The sequence below is a fragment of the Eptatretus burgeri genome, chromosome 16, assembly GCF_056783735.1.
Source record: "Eptatretus burgeri isolate ZD-2024b chromosome 16, Ebu_testis_v1, whole genome shotgun sequence".
NCBI classification, from domain to species: Eukaryota; Metazoa; Chordata; class Myxini; order Myxiniformes; family Myxinidae; genus Eptatretus; species Eptatretus burgeri.
In genome coordinates, this window is record NC_140976.1 from 30,337,046 (window position 1) to 30,350,724 (window position 13,679).

Here is a 13,679-nt window from a genome sequence, read left to right on the forward strand (position 1 = left end):
AGTCGAACATTCTGCCAGGAATCTGGGACATCTCTAAAGTTTTAAATATTTTCCCCTCTTGTTCGGCAGGTTGTCCGATGCATCCTGTGGATGTCGCAGTGCTGATGGATGGTTCTGGGAGTGTTAATCAACTTGATTTTAAAAGAGCAAAGAAGTTTGTCATTGAGTTGATGAAAAGCTTCAAAAACCGAGATGCACAAGTACTTTGAAGACTAACACTTTAAATCCATTTTATTTCAGCTATGTGTTTGTGCATACTACTTTCTGCTAATCAACGTTGTTTGTCTTGCAGCTCGCAGTGGTGCAATATTCAACACGAAGCAGGATCGAGCTTTCCTTTTCCCAATATAAGAATAACCCTGAGAAGATTATATCTGCTATCAATCAGAAGACTGGGGGCACAAATACAGCTACAGCTATAAAGTTTGTATTGTAAGTCAATTTTAAATAATTAATTATATGAGCAAATAACCCATCCTTGCGAACAGATTAGTTGCCCAATTTTTATGATTTATGACTCGTTATATCGGATTCTACCAGGTGGTGCTATAGTATACACATTTACATAGTGAGAATATTCCCTCTCATCTCCCACCCTAAACCCTGGGATGATGGGTTTTTTTTGGTTTTTACTCCTCAAAACCTTCCTGTGCACACCTTGAGTACAACCATCAGTTTTCAACTCCAGGAGTTCGAGAGTGAAAAGAAGTAAAACAAAGTCTCCTGAAACCAACTTGACTTCTTGATGCTTTGAATGCAAATTCTTATTACCCCCACCACCGAAGGTTAAGGAGGTTATGTTTTCACCCCTTTCTGTTGATTTGTTTGTTTGTTTGTCTTTGTTTGTTTGTATGCAGGATATCTCAAAAAGTTGTCGACAGATCCGCATGAAATTTTGTGGACGGATTCAGTGTTAATAAGGACGAGCTGGTTAGATTTTGGTGAAGATCCGTGTCCAGATCCGACTACTAGAATTTTTGAAGTGATTCTTCACCATTAAGAGATAGGACCAAAATGATATATAGCATGATATCTCAAAAGGTTGTGGACAGATTCGAATGAAACTTGGTGGACATGTTTGGTGTGTCACAAGTAAGAATTGATTCAATTTTAGTGAAGATCCAGATCTGATAATTTTTAAAGTTATTCTTCACCATTGAGAGATTGGGTGAAACCGATATACAGCACAGTATCTCAAAAAGTTGTGGACGGATTCAGATGAAACTTGGTGGACATGTTGAGTGTGTGACCACAATGAATTGATCAGATGTTGGTGAAGATCTAAATCTGGATCCGACTACAAGAATTTTTCAAGTGATTCTTCACCATTGAGAGATAGGGCTCAAAAACGATATACTGTATAGTATGATATTGTTGCGAGGCTGGGTATCGGTGACGAGCACGACTGCTAGATGGAGCAGTAGAGTCGGCTCCACCGATCACCCGGAATTTATAGATCGTCACGCCGGATAACTCCGGAGCCGACGGGTCCCTTATCGGACCAAAATTCACCAATAGGTTGACCACGTGGGGTAGGGTCGATTGCCAATTTCAATTTACCTAAATACCCACGTCGTCCAAACTACCCGGGAAATTCACCCTCGACAGCGCTCGTACGGAACGAGCCGCTAGCGGGCTCAAACAGTGTGCGACCCGAGCGGATGATCACCGAGATCCGTCGGTCCAAAAAAACTCTCCTCTGTATCCTTCATGAGAGACGGCGCGCACCCCTTTCGGTTCTGTTGGCGGCAGGATCTCTCAATCTCGAGCTCTTCTTCACAGGATCTATCTCGCTCTTCCCATCCCTGAGGGCCGAATCACGCCGCACCCTTATTCACCCTGTCTCCGAGGGGGGGGGTAGGGGGGGGGGGCTTCGCCCTTCCCGCTCTCCCTCACTGGATGGTTTTGGTGCGCAGAATCGCTTATTGCCCTGTCATTGGCCAAAACGAGCGGCAAGTCTGTCGATTGGCCCGTGGGCGTGGTGACATCGCGCGGACCCCCTTCTCCCTGTCGTGGGATCTGATTGGCTGAGAGGCGGTCACCCCACCCGTAGCACGCTGATTGGTCGAGGGTCGCCGCGAGGCTCCTCCTTGAACTCCGCCCACCAAACAGGCAGAGGAATATTATTCTGCGTGGGCTGCGCCCACGTACGTGCTGACACGCACGGAGGCAATGGTGTCGGCCAGAGCGAGGTGAAGGTGATGCTGGCGTTGTCGTAGTTATGAGGGGTGTAAAAATGAAAGAAAACCCTGACTATCAAAGTAACTCACAGCGCAAGTACATTTATTCACCCATTAGACTCGGCAAAGGAAGCTATCTATCCACATTCACTTATCGAAATAACTGAGCGATAGGACCTGAATGTTGAGTGCAGTAAGCTTCCAGATTCGCAACAATATTTCAAAAATGTATTGGGACAGATATATTCTCGTGGATCAGATATTATGGGGTTGAGGTATGTGTTCTACCGAGTGTCCTTCCAGTTATTGCTGGATTTGGATTTGAACGAACAACCTGTTGGATTTCCCAGCCAGTGTCCTCACCAACAAGCCAACGTTGTACCGATTTATGTGTAAACCTGAATCAAGAACCATGCCATGTGTTCTTACTAATAGCCTGCTTCTGGGCCTATGTCTTGAGCCTGAATGTATTATTGCCCCCGTTGGACTTAGTCAGAAATGGAGGCTGATGAATTGGGTCTCGTCCGTCTGTGCGTACGTCTGCAGCCATATCTCGGACATGTATGGATCGATTTTGTTCGAACTTGGCATAAAGGCCAATACGTGATGGTATTCCATTCCACTTTTTATCCATGTCCTTAACTGTGCGGTTAAAATTTCATTATTTTATTAATTTCTCTCATATCTTCCTGTAATTCATATGTTTTTTTTTACATTTGCTCCATTCATTGCTGCAACATGCCCTGGATAGACACCGCACCAGACTACTGACCCCAACTTGTGCCAATAAGAGAAGGGCTTTGAGTGACGTCAAGGGCGACCTTCCTACCGACTCGGATGTTCCTATACTATGCTCCTCCCCACTCGGCCCAACCCCCAGCTCACTGCCGAGCATGTGCTACTCACCATCTGCCCTAACATGGACATCCACCATTTTGTCCATGTTTCCCATGCATGTTTAAATGGAAAATAAAACTATTAAATTCAAAATTTGATTTTAAATTTTCATTGGAGAAAATTAAATGGGTTTTTTTTTAATATCCCACAACCTGACAACAGATGTCTTGTCTGAGTATCCGTTAATATGGAATTCCTCAGAGCCGGGACCTTTCGTCCTGAGGGATGGTCAGAGCAGTCTTTTTAAATGCATTGCTTTCAGTATTACTTTACTGTTCCCCAAGGTCACCCAAATGAGCTGAAATTGATGGCAAACACACATGCAAAACAAATGGCTGAAACGTGCTTTCTTTTCTTTGAAAAGATTTATTTTAAAAGCAAAGTACAGGAGAGAGGGTCAACAAGATGCTGTAATAAACAGAACAAACCAAGCGAATCAAAAGACACAAAGAGGGAAATGGAGATATGCAAACTTGTATACAATAAGGAGGAATAGAAGCTCAAATCCTAACCAACTAGGTGCCACAGATCGCACTCGTACAACAAAACAAGAATACAGGCAGTACTTCACTTTGTTTCCGATGCACAGGGTGCAAGCAGGACTTGGTGCAGCCCATTTTAGAGACCAGGAGGGAGATGAGAGCCAGTAATGAGCAGGGTCAGCGATTGGCAGCCCCAAGATGAAGAAAGCCAAAGCACGATCAAGTGACCCAGCCATGAAGAGTGTCAACGATGAGTACATCTTCAGCCAGGCCTTGTGGCCCCTTTTGTCCTTTTTAGACAGAGGCCTCCTGATCTGCCCTCTGTTTTTTTCCTAAAAGTCCATCAAAATCACAGAGTGATCACAGCTTGGGTCGATTGCACTTGAGGCTTCCTCCAAGCAAGGTCTCCACTCTCCTTTTCACACGAGCCTCTCCTGGTAGGCACTGCTGTACTCGCCAGGGGTGCTGCGGTCAAAATAGTGACGTCAAGAAGCCATTGCAAAATGTGACCGTTTTTTACGTTGCGTTAAAATATATATTTACAAATTGGCGGTAATGCAAAGAAATAGCGTATAACATGTTAAAAAATAAAATTATGCGATTCCGAATTATTTTCAACCATCACTGTGTCACCCTGAAGTCGATTAGCACATTTCCAAGATGGCGGGGCACCCTCACTAAAAAATAAAGACTAGCATAAAATTGAATACTCACTGGTCATTTTGATATATGGTTTATAGGGAGAGGGTCAGGTTCAAGGGGAGAAAATTGCGGTCCAAAATTGCTAAGGTCATTTATTTCTCTTTATTTGTCTTGTTTACAATTACAAGCATGGTGATATATGGTTTTACATGTTTTTTTTATGAGTAATACAGGTGTTTTATTGGCATTTTATCTTACGTTCTACCATTATTACGTAATATCCATACATTTCTAATTTCACGATATCCGTCCTTTGACCTTGAGAAATAAGGTCAAGGTCATTCCCAAGGTCATTTATTTATCTTCGGTTGTATTGCTTACAATATTTCCTAAATGCTGATATATGGTTTTATATGTCTTTTTCCAGTAATAAAGCACGTTATTGACATTGTATCTATTTTTGTGTTATTTTTACACAATTTCCTAATGGGTATTGGACACAACTCGTTACATAATAAATGTATTACATATTGTCCCCAAATACAGCCGATATTGAAAATTTAAAACTTGAATATCTCGAAAAATATTCAGTCATTTTCAAAAATTCCAAAAGCTACGAGTTCATGTTAATCTATCCTATTAGAAAATAACATAAAATAAATATATATAGGGTTTTGAAATTTTAATGATAGTGCCTATGTCCTGGTTCTCTCCTGAGCCTCTCTTGTTTCTCTGCTGTCAATTCCCATTGGTCCTCTCCGATGGACCTCTCTTGGTTCTCTCTCAAGCCTCTCTCGGTCCTCTCATGGATCGAGTTCTCCCCTTCCTCCTGGGTGGAGTCCTCCTCTGGGCCATCCCACCCACGGGGAAACCCCAATAAAAATAAATGCATGTCTTTTCTACTGGGCTCTATAGCCCACTACACCACAATGGCTGACAAAACTTGCCAGAGAGATTGTAATTGGCATTTTTGCACACATGTGACATGTGTCTCTGCAATGGGAAGTCCTCACCTAGCCACACCTACAAACAAGAGGTATTTACCCATACATAATTAATCTGTCGACTCTGTCTATATATTACACATCTTGCCTCCTCAGCATCACATCTAACAAACGACTTACTCCAACAAATCCCTGTTAATCTAACCAACTTGAAACACATGGACCATACTACACTTATCACAGTCTAGCTTTGGATCCCCCTTCCCCCTTTCACATAACAATAGTTGAATTTTTTTTCATATTCATCTTCATTGATGCAATTTAGCCCTAATGTGCAAAAAAGTGGTCGTTAAATATCCTAATAACCAATAGAGCTAGAGATAATGGCAATATTTGTTAACATCATAGGGTGCATGGATAATATGGGTGTATGGGCCATAATATTAGCATGTTCAGTTAATGATGGTATTTTGGTTCAGAATGAGTGCGCGAGGTAAGATTGCACTTTCCGGAGTGCTGCTTCAGTTTATGCCAGTTATCATTTATACAATAAAATTGACATGAAAATGTTGAGTGTCCCATAACTTTTATTCACAATACTACTGCAATGTTATGATGTGTCGGTCAATTCATTTTATTGAAAGCATGCTTGCCTTTCTCCAGGAAAAATATTTTTGTCTCAGGATCTGGAGCGCGAGATGACGCAAAGAAAATTCTTGTGATTATAACAGATGGTCAGAGTTCAGACAGCAATCAATATCCCACAGTAACGAGCAAAGCTGAGAATATGAAAGTTATCAGATATGCAATTGGGGTGAGTTTCTTTCTGGTGTTCTTTATTTTCTGGTATGTTGATTATCTCCATCAGAATTAACATGGACACCCATTCGACAAAAGGAGTGTGCAATGGTGATGTCTATTTTCACAAGTTTACATAAACACCAGTTTCCAATGGTACTATTTCTCCCAAAGTGGCTTCATTGGCATGATACAAAATGGCTAATATATGGGTCAGCCCAAAGTTCTGCCAACCCTGCTTGTAGCTTTTAAAAGGAAACATCAAGGTGATCACAAAAACTGCTTGTTTATTCTGATTGTGTATTGATATGTCTGGTAAACATAAGGTTTCTCATCCTTCGTGTTGTTTTGGTAATTGGGATATTCGCCAGCTATTCCGAAGGACGCAGCACAAGATTTCGGTGAAGAAGACATCCAAACTGCTGTTGAATTTATCATGATGCAGAAGAAAAATCCTCATTTATTCGATCAATACTTTGTTTTGCAATTCTTCCTTCCTCCTCCGTATAATTAAATACGACCTTCAGAGAAGACGTTTTGCAGCTACTGAAGATATTTTAAGATCCACAGCCACTTCACTGTATTAGGGGCACTTTCAAAAGAAAGGCTACTTTGCTGTAGTTAGTTAAGTTGGTTGTCTGCTGGAAGAAGTGCATTGAAGAGGATGGAGATTATGCTGAATAACGTAAGTGTTCGGAGGTGCCTCAGAGTGGGGTATTCGTCAATGGTTAAAAGAAGGTTTCTTTTGATTGTAATTTTCCTGGCTACCTGTCCAGTTCTGTTTGTATACCATGGATGGGATGGCATGTGGCAGGCACATCTTGTTCGTCAGGATCCATGCAGAAATAGCCTGTATGAGATGTGGTTCCTGGTACCATAACAGGGGGTTTGCATTTGTTAATTGCACTATGTCTATAATTATGGTCCATGAAACGTGCTTAAAAAAAAAGAGACCCTATTTACAGCTGAAGGACATCAGGATTGTAAATGTATTATAACCACAAAAGCAATTGCTGCCAATGGTAGAATTGAATGTAGATACAGAGAGAGGCAATTATAAAATAAATGGAGAGAAAATAGTAGAATGGAAAAGAGAGAGCCGAGATGCATATCATTTGTGTAATGAGTTAATACTTATAATGAGTTGGCTCAACAGTTAAGCTGGTTTGCTTAACATCTTTGGGTCTTGAGTTTGAGCTCCTGTCAACTGTTGAATTACCACCAGGTGAGGTTGACTCACCCTGTTATTCTTCCGAGTTTGGTGAAATAAGCGCCAGTGTACTGGAAATAGAGGGCACGACATCAGCAGCACAGCTGCGCTCCCAGAAAATGATGCAACCAGCAGGCACAGGCTGCACACGAACGGTTTACTTATCATGAGATGCTCAAAAAGGAACCTCTGAACTGAAGATGCAAGCTTCATTAACTTTAACGCATTTTCTGTATGTTTCCTTTGTGTTGAAAGCTGTATTTTGTTTGCATTTTCAGGTAGGTGATGCTTTTCAACTGGGAAGTGAGGGTCGAAGAGAACTCGAAGCCATGGCTAGCAAGCCTGTCTCAGATTACGTCTTTTCTGTAACAAACTTTAACTTTCTTTCTGAACTCCTCAAACAACTCGAAGAGAAAATATTTGCGATTGAAGGTGAGTCACTGAACAGGATTTTTTGAGTAAACACAAATATTTGTTGCCTCATACTTTAGGGTAGTATTCTGTGTACCAAAAACTTGAGGTTATTGGGATTAGCAATATTGTTTTATAATCCGAAAGGGGATTAAACCAACAAGATAATTAGAACTTGCTTTATGACTTCAGCCTCTTATCTTCAATCTTCCTCTTGCACCACTTTCATTCATGGAGCTTTTTGTTCACTCACATGGACCTTTCATTTTTTTTTCAATGTTCAATGTTTCAATTTCAAAAATGTTCAACATTTTTGCTTTCTGTCAACTCGCTCATCATCAGAGTCTGGAAATCTGTAATATCCAATCACTTTGAAGTTTATCCTTTTGCTGCGAGTTCTGCGACTGTTGAAATTTCCGATTCAGCAGACATTGAAATTAAAGATTTTGAATGTTTTTCTCAACACACAGCCCGACATCACGGCTTGCGGTTTAATTACGTGTAAAATTTCAATCTCGCTCTAAATATGAGAACAAATTCTTTAAAACAAAATCCTCTCCTTCACATATTAAACTAGGGGTACAATCGATGGAATCAACAGGATGTTGAGTGGGATGTATGGGATCTGCTGTGGCAACCAAGGAGAAATTGATGTTTGGTTGAACATTGAATTGAACCCTAACAGCTTGGTTATATAATAAAACGAATGACACTTTAAAAAATTATACGCACAATATAAATATAAGCAATGAGAAGTGGAGACAAGGGGGAAAAAGATAAAAAAAGAGAAGAGCAAGTTGAAGAGTAAAATGAGGGTAGGAAAGACGAGAGGAACAGTGAAGACAGAATGAAGAGGAAAAGGAAGGTAAAGAAATGTAAATTAATAGGTTAAAGACAAAGAGAGGGGAAATTGTTGAAAAGTTTGAAGAGACTGAAGGTGTAAGTGAATGAAAAGCGCTCATTAATCCTGTGGGGAGCCAACACGACAATCCTGTAGATAAGGCCTTGGTCTTGCATTGCAACTGACTGACTGTGGTGCTGAAATGGATAAAAAAATACTGAAGATTGCAATGTGGCTGAAGTGTCGAGCAGCCGGCTTGGCGATGTCTATGCTGTTGGTTTGTGCACAAAGCAAGTTTTCAAAAAAGCGATCGCCCTGTTTCACCGATGGAGACGTGTCGAGTGCATGTGATTCTGGAGAACACATGCACAGAGGTGCACTCAATGTGGTTCATGACTTAAAAACTGCTTTTGTGTCCCAAGAGCAACGTGCTCATCTTTATGAAAAGGCACGTGTTTACAGCGACTCCGTGAAAACTTAAGAATGTTCCTGGTGGGAGGTCAGATGGTAATGATCCTTCAACCGTGGAATTCCACAAATTTCAGGCTCACTTGTAAGAGATGAGTGGCTTCTTCTTTCCTCAACGGCCACAGTTATTCCCACTTATTGTGGGCTTGGCTGGAGAAGATTTTGGGCCAACTCTTTCACGAACTGGCTGGCCAGGCCTGATGTTTGACTAAGTAGTTAGGGCAGGAATTTAGAATTTGACTATGTGGTAAAATCAGGCTTGATGTTACCAACAAATTATAACTCATCTTCTGAAAGAGATGGGAAGCTGTTATGGGAATATCGAGGTGGTTTCAGAACCTTCTACAATAAACTGATGAGGTGTGTGTGTGTGTCATTCTTTTTGTCCATTAATTACATAGTCTATTCATTAATTACGCACTATTCAAATGTACCTTTTGACCCTTTAGACTGCTGAGACCCCTTCAAACTTTGAAGACCCTTTAAGACCCTGAGGACCCAAAAGGACTTCCTGTTTGCTTGTCAAAGTGGACATTTCTCTGGCTGTTATCAGAGAAACACCTCTGTGCCGTCGAGTCTGGCATTTCACTCAGGCTGACTGGCAGGGTCTCCAAGCAGCCATGAAACTTCAAGACTGGTTTCTCATCGCTACTTTCTCCAACATCAACTCATTCTGGGAATTCTTTCAAAGAAACTCTCCCTCATGCACAGATTTATACCCTCTCGTCTTCAGTTGTCCTACCCTTCCTCCTGCACATGGTTCATTGAAGCTTGTGGCAAGGCAGTTAGTTGTCCTGAAACAACTTCCCTTTGCCTCATGCAAAGCAAACCCATTTCAGTTACTTCCATAAAGCTCGGAACAAGTGTGTGCCTAACCTCAGGAGAGCCAGAAAACAACATCTTTCTCATCTCAAGTCTGAACTCTCAAACCTCTCTCCCTCCTCCAAATCCTGGTGGTGTCTAATCAAATCTGTTTCTGGTGTATGTTTGCCGTCCATCCCTCCCTTACCTAAAATGGCCATACTGCTGATCCCGCACGTGAAAAGGCTGAATGCCTAAACTTGGTGTTTGCATCAAAATCTTGTGTCCGAAACCCATCGCTTTCTCTACCCACCTTACCCAGTTGCACTTAACTGTCCCTGGACTCTGTGACCTTTTCTCCTGACAAGGTGGAGAGCTTGCTGTCAAACCTCACCTCAGATCATGCAACCGTTCCAGACGGCATCAGCCCACGTGTCCTAAAAACCTGCTCTTCTGCTCTTGCTCACCCTCTCTCTGTTCTATTCACCCTCTCATTTGCCCAAGGTCATCTGCCATCTGCTTGGAAATCAGCAAACATCACTGCCCTGCACAAAAAAGGTGCAAAAACAGATCCCTGCAACTACAGACCAATCAGCCTTCTCCCAATCATCAGCAAGGTTATGGAATCCATCATCGCTTCAGACATGAGATCCTTCCTCTTCTCCAATGGCTTGTTTTCCGATCATCAATTTGGTTTCAGACCAGGTCACTCTACCCTGGATATTCTGCTTCTGCTCTCCCATCAATGGATATATGTACTCAATGCCAGACATGAAAACAGAGCCATATCCCCAGACATATTGCATGCTATTGACACAGTCTGGCACCCTGCCCTGCTCACTACACTCTCTTCCTCTGGTATCCAATGCCATCTCCACTCATGGCTCACAGACTTCCTCTCCTGTTGCAGCCAATGTGTGGCCCTAAATGGAGTTCTTTCATTCCCTCTTCCTGTCCAGGCTGGAGTTCCTCAAGGTAGCGTTCTGGGCCCTGTTCTTTTTCTGGTTTTCATCAATGATCTCTCCGACTCTCTGGAACATCCTCTATATCCCTTTGCTGATGACTCCACCCTCTGCCGTACCATCTGTCATCCCTCAGTCCGGTAAGCCGCAGCTTCTTCGCTCACTGCAGATCTGGGAAAAATCACAAACTGGGCCAACACGTAGAACATGTCTTTCAATCCTGAAAAATCTCACACTCTCACTATGTCTCTCTGAAAAGTCCGTTTGGAAAAAAAAAACCCATCTACTTTCTCAACAATCCCCTGGAAGAAGTCCTTTCTTTCAAGCTTCTGGGTTTCACTATCTGCCATGATCTCTCCTGGGAAAGCCACATTTTCAACCTGGCCTCCAAAGCCAGTTGCTGATTAGCACAGATGCCAACCCTCCCGATTTCATCGGGAGGCTTCCGAAAATTCACCCAAACTCCCGCCCTTACGATCACTATCCTTATCCTCCCGAAATTTTGATATTTTTGCACTGTTCACTAATCAGAATGTACTAGTATGAGAATTGAATGAAAAGCATCGTCTGCTACGTATAGCATGTGGTAACTCCATAACGTTCGCTGCTACCAAATTGTACGTAAAAAATTGCAAATTCAAATGAGGAGCAGCGAAACATTGGGTCTGGATCTCGCTTATGCGATCATGCACTGAGATTTAGTGCATGCGGTATGTGTGCAATACAGTGCATGCGGTATGTATGCACAGTGTATATGCATGCGATACGCTCACTGCATGCAGCTGGGCCCCGTACCAGCCCGGCGGTCGCGACCACCGTGCGGTGTTTAACAGCCGCTAGAGTTCTACGAGTCGCGCTGCAGCTGTGGAACATCGACTTCGAAGTTACCGATGCTTCAAGCCCTCGATGTTGATTACGAAATGGCAGAAAAGAAGCTTACGAAGACCAAGAAATGGTCTCAGAAGTACAAGACCGAATACAGTCTCCAATACCCGTGTATTCGAAAGTCTGAAAGAGGAATTCATCATGCGTATTGTACAGTATGCAGCGTTGATATTTCAGTTGAGCACGGAGGTCGCGATGATATTCGGAAGCACGTTGGAAGCAAACGGCACACAGACATTGCAAAGGAGAGATCTTCGAGCACGAGTACCGGTACACTTCTGAATTATTTCACCAAACAAGGGACAAGCGAGGAAGAGGATGTTACCCGAGCGGAACTTCTCTTTAGTGGATTTATTGTGGAACATAACTTGCCCATATCAGTCTCAGATCATGCTGGACCTCTATTTCAAAAGATGTTTCCAGATTCAAAAGTTGCTTCAAAGTATGGATGTGCAAGAACAAAAACTTCAGCAATAATTGGTGAGTTGTCAAATGTGACTGCTTCATCTATTGCCGATATTGCTAGACTAGCTCCATTTAGCCTAGCTACAGACGGTAGCAATGACAGTGGTGAGGCCCAGCTATATCCTGTCCTGATTTCGTACTATGACAACAGTGCTGGGATTGTGAAGCAAGGTTTGCTAAGTTTGCCTGCATGCAAACAAGATTCCACTGGAGAAAACATTTTCAAACTGCTTGATCATGAGTTCAGTGACAGGAAAATTCCGTTGGGAAATTGTGTTTCCTTTTGTGCTGATAATGCCTCTGTCATGGTGGGCAAGCACAAAGGAGTCGCTGCTTATATCCACAAACAAAATCCAGAGTGCTACATCATGGGATGCCCTTGCCATATGATGCACAATACGGCCAAGAAGGCGGCTCAGGCCTTACCCATTGAATTAGATGACTTTCTCATCGATATTTACTACTACTTGGACAAAAGTAGTAAACGCGTCAAAGGAGTGAAAGCACTGCAAGAACTCTGTGATGCCCCGACACACAAGATTCTGAAGCATGTCGCAACAAGGTGGCTGTCCCTTGGTCAGTGCCTAGACAGGCTGATTGAACAGTGGGAGCCACTTCGCCTCTTCTTCAAAGAAAAAGTACGAAGAAAAATGCAACCAACTGTAGCCAAGACTCTAACAACGAGCAAGAAGGACGGCACTGTATCTACTGCCAGTACTGGCACTGCAGGATCAAGCACTAGTGGAGCAGCATTCACCACTACCACTACCACTGCAGTATCTGCTGCGAAGAAGACAGCAGGGATAGCACCAAAACCAATGCTGAGAGCAGGTAGCATCACCGGCCCTTCATCACGTTCATCTACAAAGCAGATCCCTTCAGAGTCGAGAAAGACTGTGATAGTCCCATCTACAGGCAAAGAAGGACCCAAGTTAAGTTCTGCTTTTGCCAAATCACTTGATAGAAGCTCAGCAAAACCTTCGAATCAGAGGTCTTCTTCCTTGGCTGCACCTACCTCAAGCTCTCTCCTCAAACGTAAAATTGGATCTGGTACTACGAGTCTGACCTCTTCTGCTGGCAGTAAACGCAAGTGTGATCGCCCTGCGGCTAAGTGTACTACGAGTTCTACAACTAAAAGCGCATCTTCCTCAAACACTGTGCAGGAATCTAGAGAAAAACGTGTCAACAGGATGTTCTTGTCTCCACAAACAAAACTCTATTGTTTCTTTCTTCGATATGCTAACAAGCTTTTTGAGAAGGGGAATCTTCTGCTCCAAAGAGACGAACCCTGTATTCATCTCCTGCACGGAGAATTGAATGGTCTTCTGAAAGATATCTTCGTACGGTTTTTGAAACCATCGGTGTCATCGGTTGCTCTGGTAAATGTACCCTTCTCTGACAGAAATCATCAGAAGAATGATGAGGACCTCATGATTGGGAACGATGCCAAACTGTATATAAGGGAACAAAGGAGTCTCAAGAAATCCACCTTCACTCTGAGTGAGTCAGACATCCAAGGTTTCTTCAGTGCAGTTCGCTCATATTATGTGAAAGCCTGCAATTACATCTTCTAAACCTGGCCGCTAGATGATGAATTAGCCAAGCATGCTCAGGTGCTGGATGTTAAGCTACACCAAGAAGTGGGGTTTGACTGTGTGGAGTTTTTCATCAAGAAATTCCCCTGTCTGTTCAG

At 42.7% G+C, this 13,679-nt stretch overlaps 1 protein-coding gene and 1 long non-coding RNA gene across 9 annotated transcripts in view; one reads left to right on the plus strand and one right to left on the minus strand.

The window, feature by feature from the left end:
• The window catches only part of LOC147010807 (integrin alpha-M-like), a 174,630-nt gene that overhangs the window by 57,220 nt on the left and 103,731 nt on the right, over positions 1 to 13,679 (plus strand). For all 3 annotated transcript variants that reach the window (XR_015052164.1, XM_085858811.1, XM_085858812.1), the window contains 4 exons: positions 70 to 200; positions 293 to 432; positions 5,809 to 5,959; positions 7,432 to 7,585. Coding sequence is in view for 2 of the 3 variants with exons in the window: in XM_085858811.1 (XP_085714937.1) it covers positions 70 to 200; positions 293 to 432; positions 5,809 to 5,959; positions 7,432 to 7,585 (576 nt within the window). In the remaining variant the exon portion in view is untranslated. The remainder of the gene's footprint in view (positions 1 to 69; positions 201 to 292; positions 433 to 5,808; positions 5,960 to 7,431; positions 7,586 to 13,679) is intronic.
• Positions 3,459 to 13,679, minus strand: part of LOC147010808 (uncharacterized) — a 46,292-nt gene continuing 36,071 nt past the window's right edge. For all 6 annotated transcript variants that reach the window (XR_015052169.1, XR_015052166.1, XR_015052168.1 and 3 more), the window contains one exon: positions 3,459 to 4,024. This is a non-coding gene — a long non-coding RNA (uncharacterized LOC147010808). The remainder of the gene's footprint in view (positions 4,025 to 13,679) is intronic.